At 34.9% G+C, this 20,878-nt stretch overlaps 1 protein-coding gene across 5 annotated transcripts in view; it reads left to right on the top strand.

The window, feature by feature from the left end:
* VPS13B (vacuolar protein sorting 13 homolog B) overlaps positions 1-20,878 on the top strand; it is a 787,290-nt gene that overhangs the window by 410,286 nt on the left and 356,126 nt on the right. For 3 of the 5 annotated variants that reach the window (XM_069600522.1, XM_069600521.1, XM_069600525.1), the window contains exons 26-28: positions 15,728-15,899; positions 16,472-16,586; positions 19,020-19,161. In XM_069600522.1, the coding sequence (XP_069456623.1) occupies positions 15,728-15,899; positions 16,472-16,586; positions 19,020-19,161 (429 nt within the window). Of the gene's footprint in view, positions 1-15,727; positions 15,900-16,471; positions 16,587-18,390; positions 18,458-19,019; positions 19,162-20,878 lie in introns of all 5 variants that reach the window. The other 2 variants (XM_069600524.1, XM_069600523.1) reach the window with 1 other exon arrangement.

Genomic DNA, 20,878 nt, shown 5'->3' with positions numbered 1-20,878 from the left:
ATCTCTCAGTCATTGAAAGCTCCATTCACTCTAGGCTCTACTCTAAAACCTTGAGGGCCAAGAGTTCCATGTCCCAGCAAAGTTTTGACACATCCTGTGGTGTCTCTTAGTAAACTCTGAGTAGTAGTATTACTTTGATAAATATATTTTTAATATTTTTATTATTGCCTCAGTAAAAGGGTGTTGATGTTGATGAATTTAATTGTCACATTGAAATTATCCTATAGTTATATTCTATCCCTTCCCCATTGTAATAAAATCGTTTTATAACAGCATAGTGCTACTATGGTATACCATTTGATTAGTTCAACAAAGTCTTCTTCATGTAGTCAGTGCTAAGAAGAAAATTTAAAGTTTTGTGTGTTCCTAAAGGTGACATGATTTCCCTGGTGGCTCAGTTGGTAAAGCATCTGCCTACAATGCGGGAAACCTGGTTCGATCTGTGGGTCGGAAAGATCCTCTGGAGTAGGAAAGGGCAACCCACTCCAGTATTTTGCCTGGAAAATCCCATGGATGGAAGAGCCTGGTAGGCTACAATCCATGTGGTCGCAGAGTCGGACGTGACTGAGTGACTTCACTCACTCACTTAGAGGTGGCATGTTAAATATTTAGAAGATTTCTGTGAGTAGAGCTGGCATGAGCTGGCATGGCTGGCCCTACCTCATGCCTGATCAAGGCTTGTCTTGCCTTCCTGGTGGTGTCTCTGCCCTTTGCTCTAATATGGCTCTGATGGAAGTGTTCTTGCCAGGTAGGGCACATAAGAGAGAAGGCAACTGCCCACAGCTCTGTTACCATGGGGTAGCCCAGAAGCAAGTACCATCTTCAAGCAGAGGTCACAATCTTTTGCAGTAGAGAGCCAGACAGTAAACGCTGTCTTTGCATGCCGTGCTATCTCTGTTGCAATCATTCAACTCTGAGCACTTTGCAAGCATTGTTTCTATTAATTCTGAAACCTATATTATGAGTTGGGTAGAATTATTTCCCTTTTACAATGAAGAATTTGTAACTACAGAGGTTAAGTGACTTGGTTGAGATCACATAGGTAAGTGGCAAAGCTGAAATGAAAACTTCTGCCTTATAACTCCAGGGTCCCTAATGTGTGTTATCATATGAATTCTAGAACTTGATTCATTGATAAATTTTTATTTTAAAAGTAAATCGTTGCCACCAAGTGTAGGTGTGTTCTCCTTTTTCCTGCTCAGCACTTGAGGTTTTGTGGAATATTTTTATTCAGTTCTAAAAAATTCTCAGACAACAACAGGAAGATTCTTCTACATTCCCATTATTTTCTAGAACTTCTTATGTTCTCTCTCTTTGTCTGTGAACCACTATTTGTTAGTTGATTTTTATTTGTTTTCTTTTTTTCTCTACTGTCATTAGTGTTTTGTTTTCATTCCAAGGCATTTTCTCAATTCCTTTTTTAATTCCACTTTACCAAGTATCCCTTTAACTATGTCTAATCCACCTAGTTTCAATCAGTGATGCAAGCAAGGATTTGGAAGGTGAGAGAAAAGAGAGGTTGGTGTTTTTCTTTCTTGTTCCGTCCCCATTTTGGTGCCCCATATGGAAAATACTCATGACACTTCTTAGTTCATTGAAGCCTCATGTGAATCGTCTGTTTTACTGAAAAAGCAGCTGTTTTTTTGGGTCCAGGCTTTATGTAAATGGTTCCAACCGAGACTCCAGTTTGCCCTGAGTGAGAATTAAAATGACATTGCTCAAACCTCTAGATCCTTACATGAGTTTGATACCTCCATTTACCACCACAGACTCAGTTCCCGTTCGTTACCCAGATTTGTGTTTCCTCTTCATTTCTGACATCTTGAGATTTCCTTTTATTTGTTTCAAGTTTCACTATTTTATTAGTCAGAGGAAAGTGACATACTCATAAGGACAAAGGTGTTGACTAGGAAGGGAAACCACCGGAGATAGTATAGTACCTGGAGCTAGTAACACTAGGATGTTATTGCTATAAATAGGCTTAAAGGCATGGAAAACAGGGACTAATACTCTGACTTCATATTTTTTCTTCCTTCCTGTCTCCTGCTGCTGTTCCACAGAACAACTAGAAAGCAGAGGACAAGAATATTTGTACGTATTGTTCACACAGGTTAGCCTCCCAGATAAACAGTGTATTAATGATTGAAAAAGAATAGATGAAAGAAAAGACAAAATTCTTGTGTTTTATCTAGAATTTCAGTGCTTTCGTGGTAGAAATGGAAAACATTCATTTCAACTTTATCTGCCATGTTACTTGACTTTAAATTTCTTTAACATCTTTGAGTACTGAGAACCAGTCTTTGGAATCTTTGTTTTGCTCATTCTGTCTTGTATGTGTTATGTTAGATTCTCAAAATCAATGGTTAACTTTTTTTTGCTGAATATTTTTATTGTGGTAAAATATAAGTAACATTATTTACCATTTTCACCATTTTTATATTTATAATTAAGTGGCATTATTAAATTATATTCAGTGCCCCAGCCATAACAACTATCCATTTTCAAAACTATTTCATCATTTCAAACAAAAAGTCTTCTTCCATGCAACAGTGACTCCCCATTTTCCCATCGCCATCCTTGATAACCATTATTAATATTTTCTGTCTCTGTGAATTCATCTATTCTGGGAACCTCATATAAGACAAATTGTAAGTATTTGTTTAGCTTATTTTACGTTGTGTAATCTTTTAGAGATTTATTCTCATAGTAACATGTGTAAGAATTTCCTTCCCTTCTATGGCTGATATTCCATTTGTTTATATAGCATATTTTATTTATCCATTGATCTGTTGATGGACATCTGGGTTATTTCCACCTTTTAGCTATTATGAATAATGCTGTATGAACACAGATATATAATGGTTGGTTAATTCTTAATGAAGTTATTTTGTTTGAAGATATTGTATGCATTTTATATGACCTGTGCCTGACAATCCATTTCAAAACTAATACTAGAAATGCTATTTTAATTTTTCTTTACCAATTGAAATATGTTGATAACCAAGTTATTTATTACATAAGTTAAGGAGTAGAGGAAAGTGAATGTAGAATCATTCAATATACTTTATTTAGTACTGATTTTCTTAATCAAAAGAGCACATTTCTGTCATTTTAATGATTTGCTTACTATCAATATGGATGGTATAGAATTAAGACAGCACTTAATATTATCCCTGAATGAATTCAAGCATATTTCAAATTTTGCCAAAAAATGTAGTACCAAAGAGAAAAGAAGTGAAAATTCAAAGTCATTTACTTAGTTTCTATAGTAACTTTGCAAACATAAAAAGAGAATGTTGGTAATTTATTTTCTCTAAGGTGTGTTTTTTTTTTCTCCTGAGGAAAACCAGCTAATTGTGTCTGCTACTTCCCCACTTTTTGTCATAGACTCTACTTTGTCAGCTTTAAGGATTGCCTCCCTCTAATTTGGGATAATAATTTTGCAGAGCTTGAGAAGTGAACAAAGATATTTCTCTTAATTCCATCAGTTTACAGTTATTCTATTGAAAGGGATTGTTGGAAATCTCATTTACTAGAAAACTGAAATGCAGTGAATTTCGGCTAGTGACACACAAACCAGGGACTAGGCCGACTCATCCAAGTGTGATTCTAAGTTAATGGAATCTATAGAAAACACTTTGGAATCAGACAACTTGAGTTTTTATCTCTAAAGTTTATGATCACATTGTGTTTAGTCACTTCAGTTGTGTCCAACTCTTTGCAACACACGGACTGTAGCCCACCAGGCTCCTCTGTCCATGGGATTCTCCAGGCAAGAATATAGGAGTAAGTTGCCATGCTTTCTTCCAGGGTATCTTCCTGACCCAGGGATCAAACCTGCATCTCCTGAACTGCAGGCAGATTCTTTACCACTGAGCCACCTGGGAAGCCCTGTGATCACATTATTTAACCTCTGCTCTTTAGTTTCATTATCTCTAAAAGTGGAGATTATATTCATCTCAATGTGTTAGTACAAATATTAATTGAGTATCTATGAATATGGTACGTTCCTCTATTTGTATTTTCCTTAATTTCAGTAAGATTTTGGTTTTCTTTTTAGAAATCATCCCCATTTTATTATAGAAATATTCTTTGGTATTTGGAACTTTTGTTCAATTGATATGGTTATATACTAGTTTCTTCCTCTTCCTTAAAGGAACTAGTAACTTTGGTTGATTGTCTTTCTTTTTAAAATTTTTTTATTTATTTTTGGCTGTGCTGGATCTTCACTGCTCTGCAAGCTTTTCTCTAGTTGTGGTGAATGGGGGCTACTCTCAAAATGTGGTTCTCAGGCTTCTCGTTGCAGTGGCTTCTCTTTTTGTGGAGCACGGGCTGTAGGGCACACAGGCTTCAGTAGCTCCCAGGCTCTAGAGCACAGGCTCAATAGTTGTTGCACAGGCTTAGTTGCTCTGCAGCATGTGGGATCTTCCTAGATCAGTGATCAAACCCCTGAATCCTGCATTCACAGACAGCTTTACCACTGAACCACCAGGGAGGCCCCTGATTTTCAAATATTAAGCTGATCTTGCGTCTGGAACAAATCCAAGTTGGCTGCGGTATAGTTTCTTTTTTATATCTTGATGGATCGTGTTTGTTAATATTTTATTTAGGGTTTGGGTTTGTATAGTCATCAGTGATACGGACCTTTAACTTTTCTTTTACATGAAAACTTTGTTGTATTTTGTTGTCATGACTGTGCTTTCTTCATAAAATGATATGGAAAGTGTTCCCTCTTGTTTTACTTATCTACAGAAAATTTGTTTTGTGTAGAAATTCCACAGTCACTGTATGATAATCAGCAAGGTAGTCAACAAGGTAATCCTACTTGAAAAGGCACTTGGGTACAACTCACCCCTTATCTAAACTGGGTCTTGCTGCTGCTGCTCCTAAGTCGCTTCAGTCATGTCCAACTCTGTGTGACCCCATGGACGGCAGCCCACTAGGCTCCTCTGTCCCTGGGATTTTCCAGGCTTAGTTAGGCATTATTTGCATGTAGAAGAAGTTTTATCTTAGAAGACTATTAGGAAAGAGGTAAGGACTGGATAGACAAAGGACACTAATGTTATCATCCTTAAAGGGAGTGAACGTGAAAGTTGCTCAGTCGTGTCTGACTCTTTGTGACCCCATGGACCCAGGTCTCCCACATTGCAGGTGGATTCTTTACCAGCTGAGCCACAAGGGAAACCCAAGAACACTGGCGTGAGTAGCCTATCTCTTCTACAGCGGATTTTCCTGTCCTAGGAATCAAACCAGGGTCTCCTGCATTGCAGGCAGATTCTTTACCAGCTGAGCTATCAGGAAAGCCTTAAAGGGAGTATAGGTGCACATCTTGTTCCAGGTTTCCAACTCCAACAATAATACTGTTGTGTTCATAGAAAATTAATTTTATTTTGCTCATTGATAAAGTAATATTTAATGATCAAATATTTTTTATGCCACTCTAGTAACCCAGTCTGTATAACATAAAACTAATGAACATATGTTCTACAAATGCTAAACAAATACACTGGTATTTTTTTGATACTATGAGATTATGGTTTTACGTCCCAGTTAAGATTTTTACATCACACTTTTTCTCTGGTAAAATATACAATGCAAAATTATCTTTTAAACCATTTTTAAGTATACTGTTGTGTGACATTGAGTACATTCAGGGTGCTGTGCCACCATCACGATCAACCGTATCCAAAACTTTAAAAAAAATTTTCCCAACTGAAATGTGGTACCTATCAAACAACAACTGTTCATTTTAACATTAAGTCTTTTGATTCATAAACATGGAACATTTATATGTGCATTTTTAAAATATTTTTTATTTCTTTTAGCAATACTTTGTAGTCTTTCACTTCCTGGTTTATTCCTAAGTAGTTTACTCTTCTTGATGCTATTATAAATAGAATTGTTTTATTCCTTTCTGATACTCATTGTTATTCTATAAAAACACAGCTGACTTGTATGTTTGAGTTTGTATCTTGATGAGTTTATTAGTTTTAACAGTTTTTTTGTGGAGTTTTTAGAATTTTATACATACAAGGTCATGTTAATCAACAGAAATAATTCTGCTATTTCCTATCCAGTTTTGTTGCCTTTTACTTCTTTTTCATGCCTAATTACTCTGGCTAGGATTTTCAGTAATATATTGAATAAATATTTCACCTAACTTTTTCAATATTAGGTAATATTTTTTAAGTTGAACATAATTTTCTCTGTTGATAGTAATTTTGTGTGAAGGAAAACTTCTAGCAGGCTTCAGCTCTAAACACATTTTCTTCAAATAGCAAGAGATGTAGTGAAAATTTGACACTTGTTTTTTCTATTTCTGTGTTGTGCATTTTATGCTATTTTTTTCGTCTGAAATAAATGTTAAGTCAAACATTATGAGCTAGAGGTAATTTACTTCTCCCTGAGAGGCTTACATTAACTGAGAAGAAACAATGTTAAATGATGATTATATTGTTTCAATACCATCCATACTTGATGTGGAGTATAAACTTTGCACTATCACTCTATTACCTATTGTCTTTGTTATCATAGCATGACCCTAATTGAAGCAACCAGTACCAACTTTGTACCCGTGGTATAGAGTAGCTTTGAAACTACTTAAAAGCTACTTAAAAGGTTCTTTAATATGTGGATGTTAACTGATTTACAAAATCAACTCATTTTGACTAAATGAAGTCTGATTTATTATGATACAGGGCATAGAGATGTGTATATTCATTGTCACTATAAATATATTTTTATATAAATTCATAAAACAATATAATGAATTCATTTTTTCAGTTTTTTCTGTCTTTTGTTTTAAACATAATTCTTTTATCAGTTCAGTTCAGTAGTTCAGTCGTGTCCAACTCTTTGCGACGTCATGGACTGCAGCACGCCAGGCTTCCCTGTCTGTCACCAACTTCTGGAGCTTACTCAAACTCATGTCAATCGAATCGCAGATGCCATCCAGCCATCTCATCTTCTGTCGCCCCCTTCTCCTCCTGCCTTCAATCTTTCCCAGCATCAGGGCCTTTTCAAATGAATCAGTTCTTCTCATCAGGGGGCCAAAGTATTGAAGTTTCACCTTCAGCATCCGTCCTTCCAGTGACTATTCAGGACTGATTTCATTTAGAATTGACGGGTTGGATCTCCGTGCTGTCCAAGGGTCTCTCGAGAGTCTTCTCCAACACTGCAATTCAAAAGCATCCATTCTTTGGCGCTCAGCTTTCTTTATAGTCCAACTCTCACATCCATACAAGACTACTAGAAAAACGGTAGCTTTGACTAGACAGACCTTTGTTGGCAAAGTAATGCCTCTGCTTTTTAACATGCTGTCTAGGTTGGTCATAGCTTTTCTTCCAAGGAGCAAGCATCTTTTAATTTCATGGCTACAGTCACCGTCTGCAGTGATTTGGGAGCCCAGAAAAATAGTCTCTCACTGTTTCCACTGTTTCCCTATCTATTTTCTATGAAATGGTGGGACCAGATGCCATGATCTTAGTTTTCTGAATGTTGAGTTTTAAGCCAGGTTTTTCACTCTCCTCTTTCACTTTCGTCAAGAGGCTCTTTAGTTTTTCTTCGCTTTCTGCCATAAGGGTGGTGTCATCTGCATATCTGAGGTTATTGATATTTCTCCCAGCAATCTTGATTCCAGCTTGTGCTTCATCCAGCCCAGCATTTTGCATGATGTACTCTGCATATAAGTTAAATAAGCAGGGTGACAATATACAGCCTTGATGTACTTGTTTCCTGATTTGGAACCAGTCTGTTGTTCCACGTCGAGTAAAATTCTTTTATATTATTTATCAAATCTGTTATCTGAATCTTGATAGGTTAATTGTACTGTTACATTTGTAACTCTTGCTGTTAGACTGTTTCTCTATGTGTTACGAGCTCTTCTATTCAGAGTTCTTCCACTAATGGGACTTTATGAAACTCTTTCACAGTGTTTGAGGGCCTGTTCCCCAATAGGGATTTCATGTATTTCCTTCTCTGAGGGACTCCAAAGGCCATCACTAACCTGAGACCCTTTAATTATTAACTTCTTAGCTGGATGTTTTTTGAAACTTTCTTGTAGTATGAAGTCAAGCCCTCAAACCTCTGTGTAACCCTGAGTTGTGTTTAAAAAGTCTCAAAGGTAACTTTTTTCCTACTACTTAGGCTAAGACAGATACTGCTTTTTGGGGGGAGGGGGTTCATTCTGTTTTTTCTAATTTCTTAAATTGGGTACTTAGCTTAATTTGCTGTTATTTAGTTGCTAAGTCCTGTCCATCTCTTTTTATGACTCACAGACTATAGCTTGCCATCCTCCTCTATCCATGGAGTTTTCCAGGGAAGAATATACTGGAGTGGGTTGCATTTCCTTTTCCATTATATCTTCTCGACCCAGGGATCAAACTCATGTCTCCTGTATTGTCAGTTGGACTCTACCACTGAGCCACCAGGGAAGCCCCAAAGCATGCATTGACCTTTACTAGCAGATGAAATTAGTACTTTATCAATTAGTATTGATAATTTTTTTTTTTATCAACAGGGTTCTTTTGTGGCGCACTGGTATAAGTAATAATGAAGCAGTCTGGTTTTTTAAGCTCATATTCAGAATTGCCAAAGTTCGTTTCCCAGATTAGCACTTTAACTCACTTCTTTATACTTACTCATCTTAATGTAATGGACTCTCAGAAAAACATGGTTTCTCACAATTCAAGTTCTAGAAATACTAAACCAGCTGCTAAAGTCTTTCTTCCTTGAGTTGCCTTTTGTCAGAGAAACACGCAAATGGCAAGATGGAAAGGAGAATGGAAGAATGAAAGGAAGGGTAGAGGGAGGGAACAAGGGAAGGAAAAGAGACGGAAGGGTGGGAGAAAGGGAGGAAAGCAACAGGCTGGCTCCAGAAATACAACTGCAGTTCAGAATAGAGAAAGAGAGCTGCTAGAGGGAGTTCACATAACATAAATATACATGCTATAATGGGCACGTATATGAAGTTTTATATATATAAAATAATGCCCACTGTTCAAACTGGTTTTAGAAAAGAAAGTTGTCCAAGGTCATAAAAGGGCTATCATACTTCAATACCTTTTTTTTCATTATTCCATAAAATGATCATGCTAATATAGATGCGGATACTTAATAGTGTTCAGCATTTTTTCAAAAGTAAGCATTTAAGACTCAAGTTGTTTATCCTTAAAGAACTTTATAATATTGAATATTTAAATTGGAGGATGAATATGTACATAGTCATAATACATAGGTGGACTGGGAAATTTAGCCCATAACTTCATTACTGCTTCCCAGAGAAAATTCCTTATTACACAGAAGGGGGAGCAAATATTTGCTATATAACAAGATGTCCCTGGGACAGTAATTGTTACCATGGACCCAAAGTAAGACTTCACTTGTGTACTGGAAGAACGTACTTCAGTGTATTTCAGCTGGTTTAGGTTGCCAAAAATTTGTGTTCAGGAAGATGTTCAAAAACTATATAATCTGAAATATTATGCCATTTACGTTGCAAAATCAGTTCTGTTCAGTCACTCAGTCATGTCGGACTCTTTGAGGCCCCGTGGACTGCAACACACCAGGCTTCCCTGTACATCACCAACTCCCAGAGCTTGCTTAAACTCATGTCCATCGAGTCAGTGATGTCATCCAACCATCTCATCCTCTGTTGTCCCCTTCTCCTCCTGCCTTCAGTCTTTCCCAGCATCAGGGTCTTTTCCAATGAGTCAGTTCTTCACATCAGGTGGCCAAAGTATTGGAGTTTCAGCTTCAGGATCAGTCCTTCCAATGCATATTCATGACTGATTTCCTTTAGGATTGACTGGTTGGATCTTCTTGCAGTCCAAGGGACTCTCAAGAGACTTCTCCAACACCCCAATAATAAAAAGTGCCTTTAAAAGTGCTAGTATTTTGATAATTTGCTTTTAATGACAACCAGGCAGCACTGTGGTAAAGAATCCTCCTGCTAACATCTCCAGGAGACACGGGGCATGCAAATTTGATCCCTGGATTAGAAAGATCTTCTGTGGAAGGAAATGGCAACCCACTCCAGTATTCCTGCCTGGAAAATCCCATGGGTAGAAAAGCCTGGTAGCCTACAGTCCATTGAGCCACCAAGAGTTGGGCGCTACTGAGCGCGCACACACACGCACATACACACAAAGCAAATATACATGCAGTACACAAATACATATTCACATATTTCCCTTATAGAGTAAATACATAAACTATATTGGAAGGTGTCCTAATTATATAAAATGTTAATTTTGAATCTGGCTTTTCAGTTTTTTCCGTGAAAGTGTAATAGGAAGGACAGCTATTATGATTAGGTATAGTTGGGAAGATCTTCTAGAGAAGGAAAAGGCAACCCACGCAGTATTATTGCCTGGAAATCCCACGGACAGAGGCACCTGACAGGCCAGTCCATCAGGTTGCGAAAGAGTAGAACACAGCTTAGCAACTAAACGACAACAAACATTGTGTTGATGAAATTAAATCTCTCCAATTAAGTTGTGATATTAGGCAAACCATTAAGCATTTTTAAAGAAACAATTTTGAAGCTTTGGAAAAATATGGAATGCTGAATAAATGCTAGAATATTGATTTTAGAGTTCAACAAAGGTAAAAATTGACAGATAAACCACTAATGTTGAAATCTTAGGGTCATATAAAAATTTGAATTGCATTTTTTAATTGATTCTGTAATTAAAATTACTTCAGCAGCCTAGTTCTTGAAAAAAATCCAGCATGATCTATATTGTATACCATGGTATATAGCCAATAAGTCAATATTTTATAATAACTTTAAAATATTGAATTACTATATTATATATCTGAAAATAATATAGTATTATAAATCAACTGTACTTCAATTTTATATATATATATATGTATATATTTCCAGAAAAAAATCCATCATGAAGTGATTCATAGACTCCAGTAATTATTTAAAGTGCATTTATTGTCAGTTAAATCCAAAGTGAAAATTTGGGCTGGGGGCACAAAATGATTGATGGTGATCTAAAGGTACAAATTTCCAGTTATAAAATAAATAAACTATAGTGATGTAATGTACACTGTGGTAACTGTATTTAATAATACTGTATTGAATATTTGAAAGTTATAGATCATACAAGTTCTCAAGAAAAATAATTCATGACTGTGAAAATGGATTATAACAGGATTTACTGTAGTCATTTCACAGTGTATATATAAGCATAGAATCATTGTGTTGTATACCTGAAAATTTTATTATTATATGTCAGTGTATCTCCAAAAAACAAAAAGAGAGAGAAGTTGTTTGGTATCAACTAATACAGTAAAACTATTGTCAGTTTTTCAGTTATTTAAGTGCACGTAACATAAGCAGTAATCTACCTCCAACTACTATTTTTGACAAACTTTTAGAAAGGAAATTTAGTTTGAACATTTTTACTCAAGTACTATTTTAAGAATGTCTCGTAGTTTTAAATTTCTTCCTCATAATAAACTTATTTCATTAAATGTTTCTCTTTAAATGATTTTATCTTCACATTAGGATGAAAATGTTATTTAAAATGTAGGAATTCTAGCATTTTTAATGTCATCTAATTAATTGAATAAGGCAATACATACAGCAGGTTATTGTTCAGCCTTCGCATGTAAATCAGCACAATAGTTTGTTGTTAATGCTTTTGTCGTTTCAAAATAATCATGCCAGAAGATGTCGCTAGCTCTTGCTGTCCTGTCTGACTCTTTGTGACCCCATAGACTGTAGCCTGCAAGGCTCCTCCATCCATGAGATTTTCCAGGCAAGAATACTGGAATGGGTTGCCATTTCCTCCTCCAGGGGATCTTCCTGACCCAGGGATCGAACCCATATCTTCTGCATTGCAGGTGGATTCTTTACCACTGAGTTATGGGAAGCACTAGAAGATGTCTCTGAGTTTTCAATTGTTGGCTTATTTTTTAAAATTAAAATAGTTTTCTTATATAAATATAACCTATTAATCTGAGGTCACCTTATATTTGTTGTGCTTATTTATAATATGTATCTGTATATTTACATTTCTAATTAATTATTTGCATTCCAAAAATGTATAAAGTTTAAAAAACACTAAGGTATTTCTGTCTCAGTTCAGTTCAGTTGCTCAGTCGTGTCCGACTGTTTGTGACCCCATGAATCGCAGCACGCCAGGCCTCCCTGTCCATCACCAACTCCCGGAGTTCACTCAGGCTCACGTCCATCGAGTCCGTGATGCCATCCAGCCATCTCATCCTGGGTTGTCCCCTTCTCCTCCTGCCCCCAATCCCTCCCAGCATCAGAGTCTTTTCCAGTGAGTCAACTCTTCGCATGAGGTGGCCAAAGTACTGGAGTTTCAGCTTTAGCATCATTCCTTCCAAAGAAATCCCAGGGTTGATCTCCTTCAGAATGGATTGGTTGGATCTCCTTGCAGTCCAAGGGACTCTCAAGAGTCTTCTCCAACAACACAGTTCAAATGCATCTAAGTAGGGTCAAAACTACTATTATTTTTAAATTATTTTGACTGTAAAGAATTCACTATAAATGAATCAGGCCTAAAAAAGCTCACTCCTAACAATTGTTTGTATTAAGTAGAAGAGAAGTATTTGATTGTATGATCCAGTGATGACTTATACGTTAAACACTGAGCCGTTCTTTTTATGGTGAAACGTTGATAATGAGCAATATACTTTTCAGTGGATATAGTCCTAGCCTCCTGAATCCTGATCTGAATGGTAGTGGAGGAACAAATGTGAGTGACAGGCTTAAGTACTGAGCTTAAGACGGTTAATGTTTCCTACCCTTCACGTTGGAATGATGAGAGCCTAAGTAGTGGAAACCACAGCAGGCCACTCTGTACCCTTGACTTAAGTACAACCAACAGTGGAAGTGTTTAGCCCTTTGGGAAGTTTTGTGACTGAACACAAATGCTGGAGTTATTTTGATAAGAGAGCCACAGTGTAGCCAAAAGTCTGATCATCCCTGAGCTCTGAAACAGGCCAAGGATGAAGAGCTGAAGCATTTGCTCTTCCAGATGAACAAAGATAAATTCAGCTAGCAAAATAAACTCAGTATTTTGGTCAATTTGCAACAAAATGGTGAAAGTATTGAACTGTATATTTTAAACCTTGGCATAAAGACCTGTGGGAAATTAGTCAGCATCTCCAATTCTGGCTCAGTTTTTGCTGTACATTTAGAAATTGAGCAGAAAATGAATGCATAGACATATTAACAATACCACACAAAATGTTGTAAATCCAAAATGAAAACTGAAACTACATGAAGAAGAAACTCTCTCTTAGAAGCGCTTGCTTATTGAATTTGAAGCCACAGTTTTCTTAGCGTTCCTGCTCAGTATACTTAGTAGTGTTAAAAATTAAGGTCTTGTTGATTTGAGATGTTTTTTTTCCCCCTATAATTTCCATTCTTGAGGTTATAATGTTCTTCTGAGTGTTGGAGGGAGAATTTAATCTATGAGTTCTGCTTAAAGAACCAATTCATAGAGAAAGGCATAGTGACTGTATTATGTAGTCTTTTACTGAATTTGACTTTGTAAAATGTATCTTTCTCTGGGATTAGTTTGTGGTTTTCATTAGATGTTGTGTTACTTTAGACAGCTAATGAAAAATCTGCGTTTGTGTATAGCTTCTCAAATTCTAGAAATTTCAGTTTTAGTAGATTTAGGACCACTTATTTTGGGGAAAATGTTTAGATGAAAACATCACCAGCAATGAGCAGTTTGCTTTTCTTGGTGTAATTGTACAAATAATGATTATAATGTCTTCAGATGTTAAGACTATAATTTTCTGTCACACTAAATCACAAGACACTATTGCTTTGCTGTGGTTGGTGCCTGGTAAACATTTGCTTGTTGTTTTGTGAAAATCTTCTCTATTTGATCTCCTTTCAGAGATTCAAGGAAATTGAATTTTCTTCTGTTTGAAAGTTGTTGTAGAACTGAGGTCAAGAGAAAAACTTTATATAGGACGTCACTATACCTGCATAGAGGTCATGTCTGTGGTAACAAACATAGGGTCATTGGTTTTGTAAGAAGTTTTACTTGTCTCTTCTCTTAGGGGCTGTCTAATGCCTTGGCTAAGAGATTAGTGGCTTCTGCTCCAAAAAACTACCCATAAAAAGAAGTGGTTTTGTATTGTCTTCTATTAAACGTTAAGGGATGTTTTGTGCTGATAGTTCACTACTGGTCATGAATTGTTAGCATTGGAAGTGAGTATTTTTTTGAGACACTCAAAGCATCAACTAAGTATTATAGATTGAATGTTTATGGCAAAGGAAATGTGCTGAAGTTATAAATGTGACAGAATGAGAAGGGCAAGAAGGTATAGCATACCAAATTCTGTAGGATTGTATCAGTTTCTAAAGTGGTCCACTTGATGGTGATAATCGTACATGCTATTTGTGAATTATGCATTATGTGTAATCACTTCCTTCATGTTCTTATTTAATCATAACTGAGAGATAAATATCATTCTAATAACCATTTTGAAGTGGTGGATAACGAATTCTGAGAGGTCAAATTACATGGCTAGTGTCCGAAGTCCTTATCCTAGTGCATCACGTTGCCTGCCAAACTAAGCTTAAGTGCATATGATGAGTTTTTAAACATATATACATCTTTAAGCAAGCATGCTATGGTGTATTTGATCAGTTCACAGAGAATGGGTTTAGCTTATCAAGTTGTTTTGAATGTTTTCAATGGACAGCAAGGTTGGGATTTAAAAAACCTAAATCCTTAATTAGGTAATCCATGAGTAATCACTGTCTCAGGCACTGTCTCTTCCTACCTTTGAGACTGAACCTGTTTATCTTCAAACAAGGATTTATTTTCATCTGTTGAAAAGATTAAAAAAAAAAATACCACCCAACAGACCTTTTTCAGAAAGTTTGTTAGTACCAAATTTAGGACCTTATACATAACTGGAATTCATTATGTGTTTGTTGAATTGAATAAGCTTATGTTCTCTACCTCTAATTAAGAGCCTTCTAACCACATCAGTCATTTAAAAAATCTGGCATTGAATCTGCTAACTTTTAAAACTCCTCTTACTATTAAACTATGTGAGGCATGATGCATGCTTTGCTGTTTTTTAAGTCATGCTAATTATGCTATATTTTTCTATGATTGTCATAGATTCATGCATAAATGAGCCATAGTAGGGGTAGACAGACATTTTAATGGCAAGATAGTAAATATTGTAGGCTTTGTGGATCATAGCATCTCTAAAGCAACTACATGTCTCTGCTAAACAGTAGTCATAGGCAGTAGATAAATGAGTGATGTGACTGTGAGGTAGTTAATCTTTATTTCCAAAAATAGAGCCAGATTTGGCCCTTGGCTATAGCTATTCTATAAGAAAATATTCATTAGTATGATCCTAACTTGTTTAGAGGAATCTGGAATAGCATGCATGTGCACTGAAACTATGAAAATGATATGATTAGTCTATGTTTGTATTATTGGCATTATATACAAGCACTTAGATGATTTGCATTATCATATAAATTATAAGGAATAAATACAGATGGTAAATTTTTATTTATATTTATATAAATATTATTTATACACTTTAACATTTAATATATGAATATTTATGTTTATATCAATATAAATATAAACATTATTGTTTATTTATATATATATTTATTTATATTTACTTAAACGGTGAATTTTTTCTTACATTTAGTCAAGTTAAAAACTCTTGTTGTTATTTCTTATCCCAGGGAGATTCTGTACAAGCTGTTGATGATTCACCATTCTCAGATTCTGTTACCTTGGAACAGACGACAAGTAACATCGGTGGATCCAGTGGTCGTGTTAGTCTGTGGATGCAGTGGGTGCTCCCCAAGATTACTGTAAAGCTCTTTGCTCCAGATCCTGACAATAAAGGCATAGGTATAGGGTTACTTTTCTACTCTACAGATAAAATATTAAACACCGTTTCTAGAGGAAATTGGAGACCTTGTTTTATTTAATCATTGTCATTTAAATCAAACATCATTAGATCTAATTCAAGTGATTTCTATTAGCAGTACTAACGTGGTGCCTATCTTACCTCAATTATGTCTTGTTTGTATTAAAATTCACTCCAAAAGCCATGAGGTAATTTTTTTTTTTAATTGTGGTAAAAGTCACCAATATAAAACATATTATTTTAACCGTATTTGTACTTTCTTCAGTGGTCATATCACTGAAAATATTGCAGAGATTTTTGACTGATACTAGATGTAATACTTCATACATTAACTGGTATTTCCCTTATTTTGAAATAAGTATCCTATCTTAATTTTGATGCATATTAATATTAATTTTGCTAGTTATTATAAAATTTTATGTGGTTAATGAACAGAAACTGTCAGTCCCTCTGTACATATCAAGGATATATATGGCAACATTAAATGTAAAATTGAAAGTTTTTATGTTGATTGTGAGCCCTATACTAATTTAGTATTTGCTTCCTCTTGCAGAACTTTGTATGGTCAGTGAACTAGAAGATCTCAGTGCTTCAATAGATGTCCAGGATGTGTACACCAAAGTGAAATGTAAAATAGAAAGTTTCAATATTGATCACTATAGAAGCAAGTAAGTAATGAATAATGAATATGGGAAAAACTATTTTCTTTGACCAAAGTCTATGAAAGAATTTTTAAATTTTTATTTGACTAGTTATTTTAAAAAATATTGTAGATGTTCCCAAAGATGGTTCTTAACAGATATATTAATTTTACTTAGTATCATTCATATATGGAATATAATAAAGTTTTATTTTATAAGAGGGCAAATCTGTTCCTAAATATCCACCTTGTCATATTAAATGAAATAAGCTGCTTTCACTAATCACTTCACAGTTTGTTGTGTGTGTTGTGTATTTGCTAAGATGCCTGGGACACAGCTAATAGCTTTGGTTTTTGCTGTGCACTCCTCACCCACTCCCTATACCATTATAGAAGTGGAGCAGCTTCTCACGTTCCTTACAACTCTGAGGACTTCTTAACTCACAGAAGATTAATATACCTGTGGTACTAATAGATGTTCCTATAACCATATTTTTCCTTCCTAATAAATTTCTACCAAAAGGAGATTAAGTATGATTTTTTAATAATATTGAATGATGGTAGTAAAAAAATAAAGTTTTAGATATTTCCATAAAGGTATATATATAACAGTTTATCATCAATTTTTCCCAAATAAAAACACAGATGCCTTTGGGGTTTTTTTGGTTTACAATACTACCCTGGAATTTTTTTTTTAATAATTTAAATATGATTCATACACTGTAAAACTCACATGTAGTTTTTTAAAAATGTTTTCTAAACAACATCATATATTCATTTTCATAGTATTTTGGCAAAGAAGCAGCCTTAAAGTCCTTTTTTCCCCTGGATTCTTATTCATCAACAATTAGGTGTCTGCAAAAGTACACATGTTTCTGTACCTTTATCGATACATTATATACTCTAAAAACCAAAGTCTTTTTAAAGAGATTTCTAATTCTACATTTAAAACATTTGATTTTACATTCTTTATTATGTATATCATTTATGTAAATAACTATCAACTCTGTCAAAGCCAAAAATTGTGTCAAAATTGTGATGGTCAAAATATTTTGCTGGGTATATATTAAGACCTGTTATAATAGTATTATTTTCCCAGGTATATGATAATTGTTTCTGTTGGAGTAACAGTGAATCAGTGATAGATTTTTGATAATGGGGTGGTTCAGTTCCTTTTGAATGGTATATCTCCATATCAAAATGATCCTAGCAAATAAATGTGAATTTTATTTTATTGCTGAAATAATTTCTTGATTATGTGAATATTACAATTTATGTTATAGATTATCAATGATTTTGCTGTTAATTTTATGTAAGTTTTAAATATTTAGTTTATTCATTTTAATCAAAATGTTTATTAAGTGTGTATTATATCCCAAGCACTATACTAAGCACTAGGGATATAGTGTTCAGCAAAAATAGACATAAAACATACCCTTATGGACCTTAGAGTCACATGTGCTCATGCTTAGTTGCTCAGTCATGTCCAACTCTGTGACACCATGATCTGTAGTCTGCCAGGCTCCTCTGTCCATGGGATTCTCCAGGCAAGAATACTGGAGTCTAAGCCACAAGGGGAGCCCAGAGTCACATGAATGAGATAGAAAAATAATGTTGGTAAATATATAATTTACCATTAAGACAGGTGCTCTCTGCAAAACTACCAGGGTGTGGTGCTAATGTGAATTGTTCTATTGATTGCTTTGTCAGTTTCACGTTTTAGTTCAGTGTAGTACTGTTTACATCATAATGACTTGAAATAGTTATATATGCTCAATTTCTTAACTCAGAAAAATTGAAGAGAACAGATAAGGTGAACTTATGTTTTCCAGGCCAGGGGAAGGTTGGCAGTCAGGACATTTTGAAGGAGTATTTCTACAGTGCAAAGAAAAACCTGTGGTGAGACTCGTTTAGTAATTATGACTTTTTAAAAACATATTATAAACTGTTTATCTTTGTTCTTTCATGCAGTAGGACTAATGGTTATAAGAATTAGAGCTCAGCAAATTCTTTTTGACCTATTCTTACAAAATTACATTACAAAGTAAAACTATTCCTTTAAGTTGCTTATGTTTTGTAACCATTTTCCTGTTATAGCAATTAAGTAAATTTTTAATAAGGTCAAGGTAGGATTGCTTTTATTAATATACTTTGTCATTAATGTATTAGTATGTTGATTTTCTAGAAGTTTTTCCTTTTTCCATAAGTGAGTTCATGTTGGATTGTCCTTTATTATAAATTAAAAGTAGTCATTTACACTAAAAGCAACAATTTTTTGTTTACTTCCATTAACAATGCTTTTGCAGAAGATGGTGCAGACAGAGGCCATACCTAGCAGTGGCTCAAACCTAAACCTTTGCAAACTTGAGCAAAATTAAAACTGTCCAGATTTTTTTTTTTGCTTATGGCTTTTATTGCTTTTTGTCTTTTCACCTTCTTTGCTCCTGTCCATCACCTCAAGCCTTGGGGAAGAGTGTTGGTCTCTGGGGCAATGTGGAGGTGTCTTCCTTTCCTGTACTGACAAGCTGAACAGACGCACCTTGTTGGTTCGACCCATCAGCAAGCAGGACCCTTTCAGTAATTGCTCTGGCTTCTTTCCTTCTGTAAGAAATCATTTTTAAATTATGCTACAGAACTCCCATTAACAGGAACCCAGAGAAGGAATGGAACTATCCATAGAGTCAACTCTTGATTTTTATCTTCCTCTGTGTCTTTTGCTCTGTAAATGAACTATTATGTATTCTTAAATCATAAACTGTTTTCACTATAATCCAGTTTGTTTCTGGGTTACTTGAATATGCTTTTTGTCGTTCTGGTTTACTGAATATAAACTAATTTTATCATCATCATTGGAAAATCAAAGTGGGATGTTATGTATGCTTGTTAAATTGTACATATACTGACTGATCAAGAGTTGACCATACTGCTTTCGTCATTCCTTTTATGATTCTTCCTTGCACTGCTTTTTCCCCTGTTATTATGCCGTTTCCTTCTCAGAACTAACTCCAAGTGCCTTATTTATTTGGTGCCTCTTAAATCTGGACAAGGTTGTACATCTGTCAATTACTGGATGAAAGAGGAAGACTAGTCTGTACACCAGTGGGTTTTAGAAGTTTAGAACTTTTTTCCCCCTGGTGGTACAAAATATCTGAATATATTATTAAGCTAGTTCTTTTAAATGGTATTTTTAAGTCAATAAAAATACATGTAAATTTTAAATATTAAGAGTGGATTTTCACAATGGTAATAGAAATCCTCTTAAGAAACTGTTAAATAAGTGCAAATGTTATTAAATATTTTCTCAGCATCTGAAAACTAGTATTCATTTCCCCTTTTTTGTAACTTAAAAGGTATTAAGACATATATGTTTAAAAATAAAGTGTAAAAATTAGCCAAATATTTTAAATAATTGTGTTCTTAGATGTAGTGTTTAACACTATAATTGCATAGCAAATACTAGTTTCTGATTTGATTTTTGAATTTTTTCTAGTCTAGTCTGGATAAAAATTGCCCCTAAATGTGGCCTTTGTATTAATGGACATTCTGTTTAGATTTATTTTCTTCTCTTTAATGTTCATTAGCATCCATGAGAAGCTTTCTTAACAATTTTAACATGTATTCATGAAAGCAAACCAAAATTATTGTTAATGTGTTTTAGAATTTTATCAATTTTTCTAAATTTTGAATTTTCTTAACATTTCAATAATTATCATTGGTCTGACTTTCATTTTAAGTAGTATAAAATATTATTATTACTGTGTGAAAAGTAATACTTATCTCAATCTAGCTAGTATTTATCCATTCTTTTAAGTTTTTTCCCTCATCTTACTAGCGCAGTTAGGAATGCAGCACTTCAGCACACTTGCCCTCATGGGTATTTACCTTTTAAGAATACCTACAGTCAACATGTTTAAAGGTATCTTTACCAAATCAAAACATTTATACTGTCAAACACTTTTTATACCGTTTCCAGGATTCAAATGTTGCCATTCGTTAAGCTTTGGGGTGATTTATGTAGATTCGGGGTTGGTTCTACCCCTCCACACCCTCATCCCAGTTGAGACCTAGAGACAGTGTTGCTGTGGCCTCTCCTGTTGCGGCCAGCCGCAGCACCCTTGTCCATCTACGCTTGCCTGCAGTTCAGCATCTTAGTGATGAGATTGAAATCTCTTTTTCTTGTTTTACTGTATTTCCTTTTGTTTTGAGTGTAGAAAGCCAAAAGAGAGGGAAATAAGATAAAATGCAGTGAGAAAGTTGGACAAAGTAAAAAATGTTCTGAGGGCAGGACAATTATATGAAGTTATTATATTGCATATCTAT

The sequence above is a fragment of the Ovis canadensis genome, chromosome 9 (genome assembly GCF_042477335.2).
Source record: "Ovis canadensis isolate MfBH-ARS-UI-01 breed Bighorn chromosome 9, ARS-UI_OviCan_v2, whole genome shotgun sequence".
In the NCBI taxonomy this organism is placed as follows: Eukaryota; Metazoa; Chordata; class Mammalia; order Artiodactyla; family Bovidae; genus Ovis; species Ovis canadensis.
Note: the sequence above shows the minus strand (reverse complement) of the source record. Positions and strands in the feature narration are given on the sequence as shown.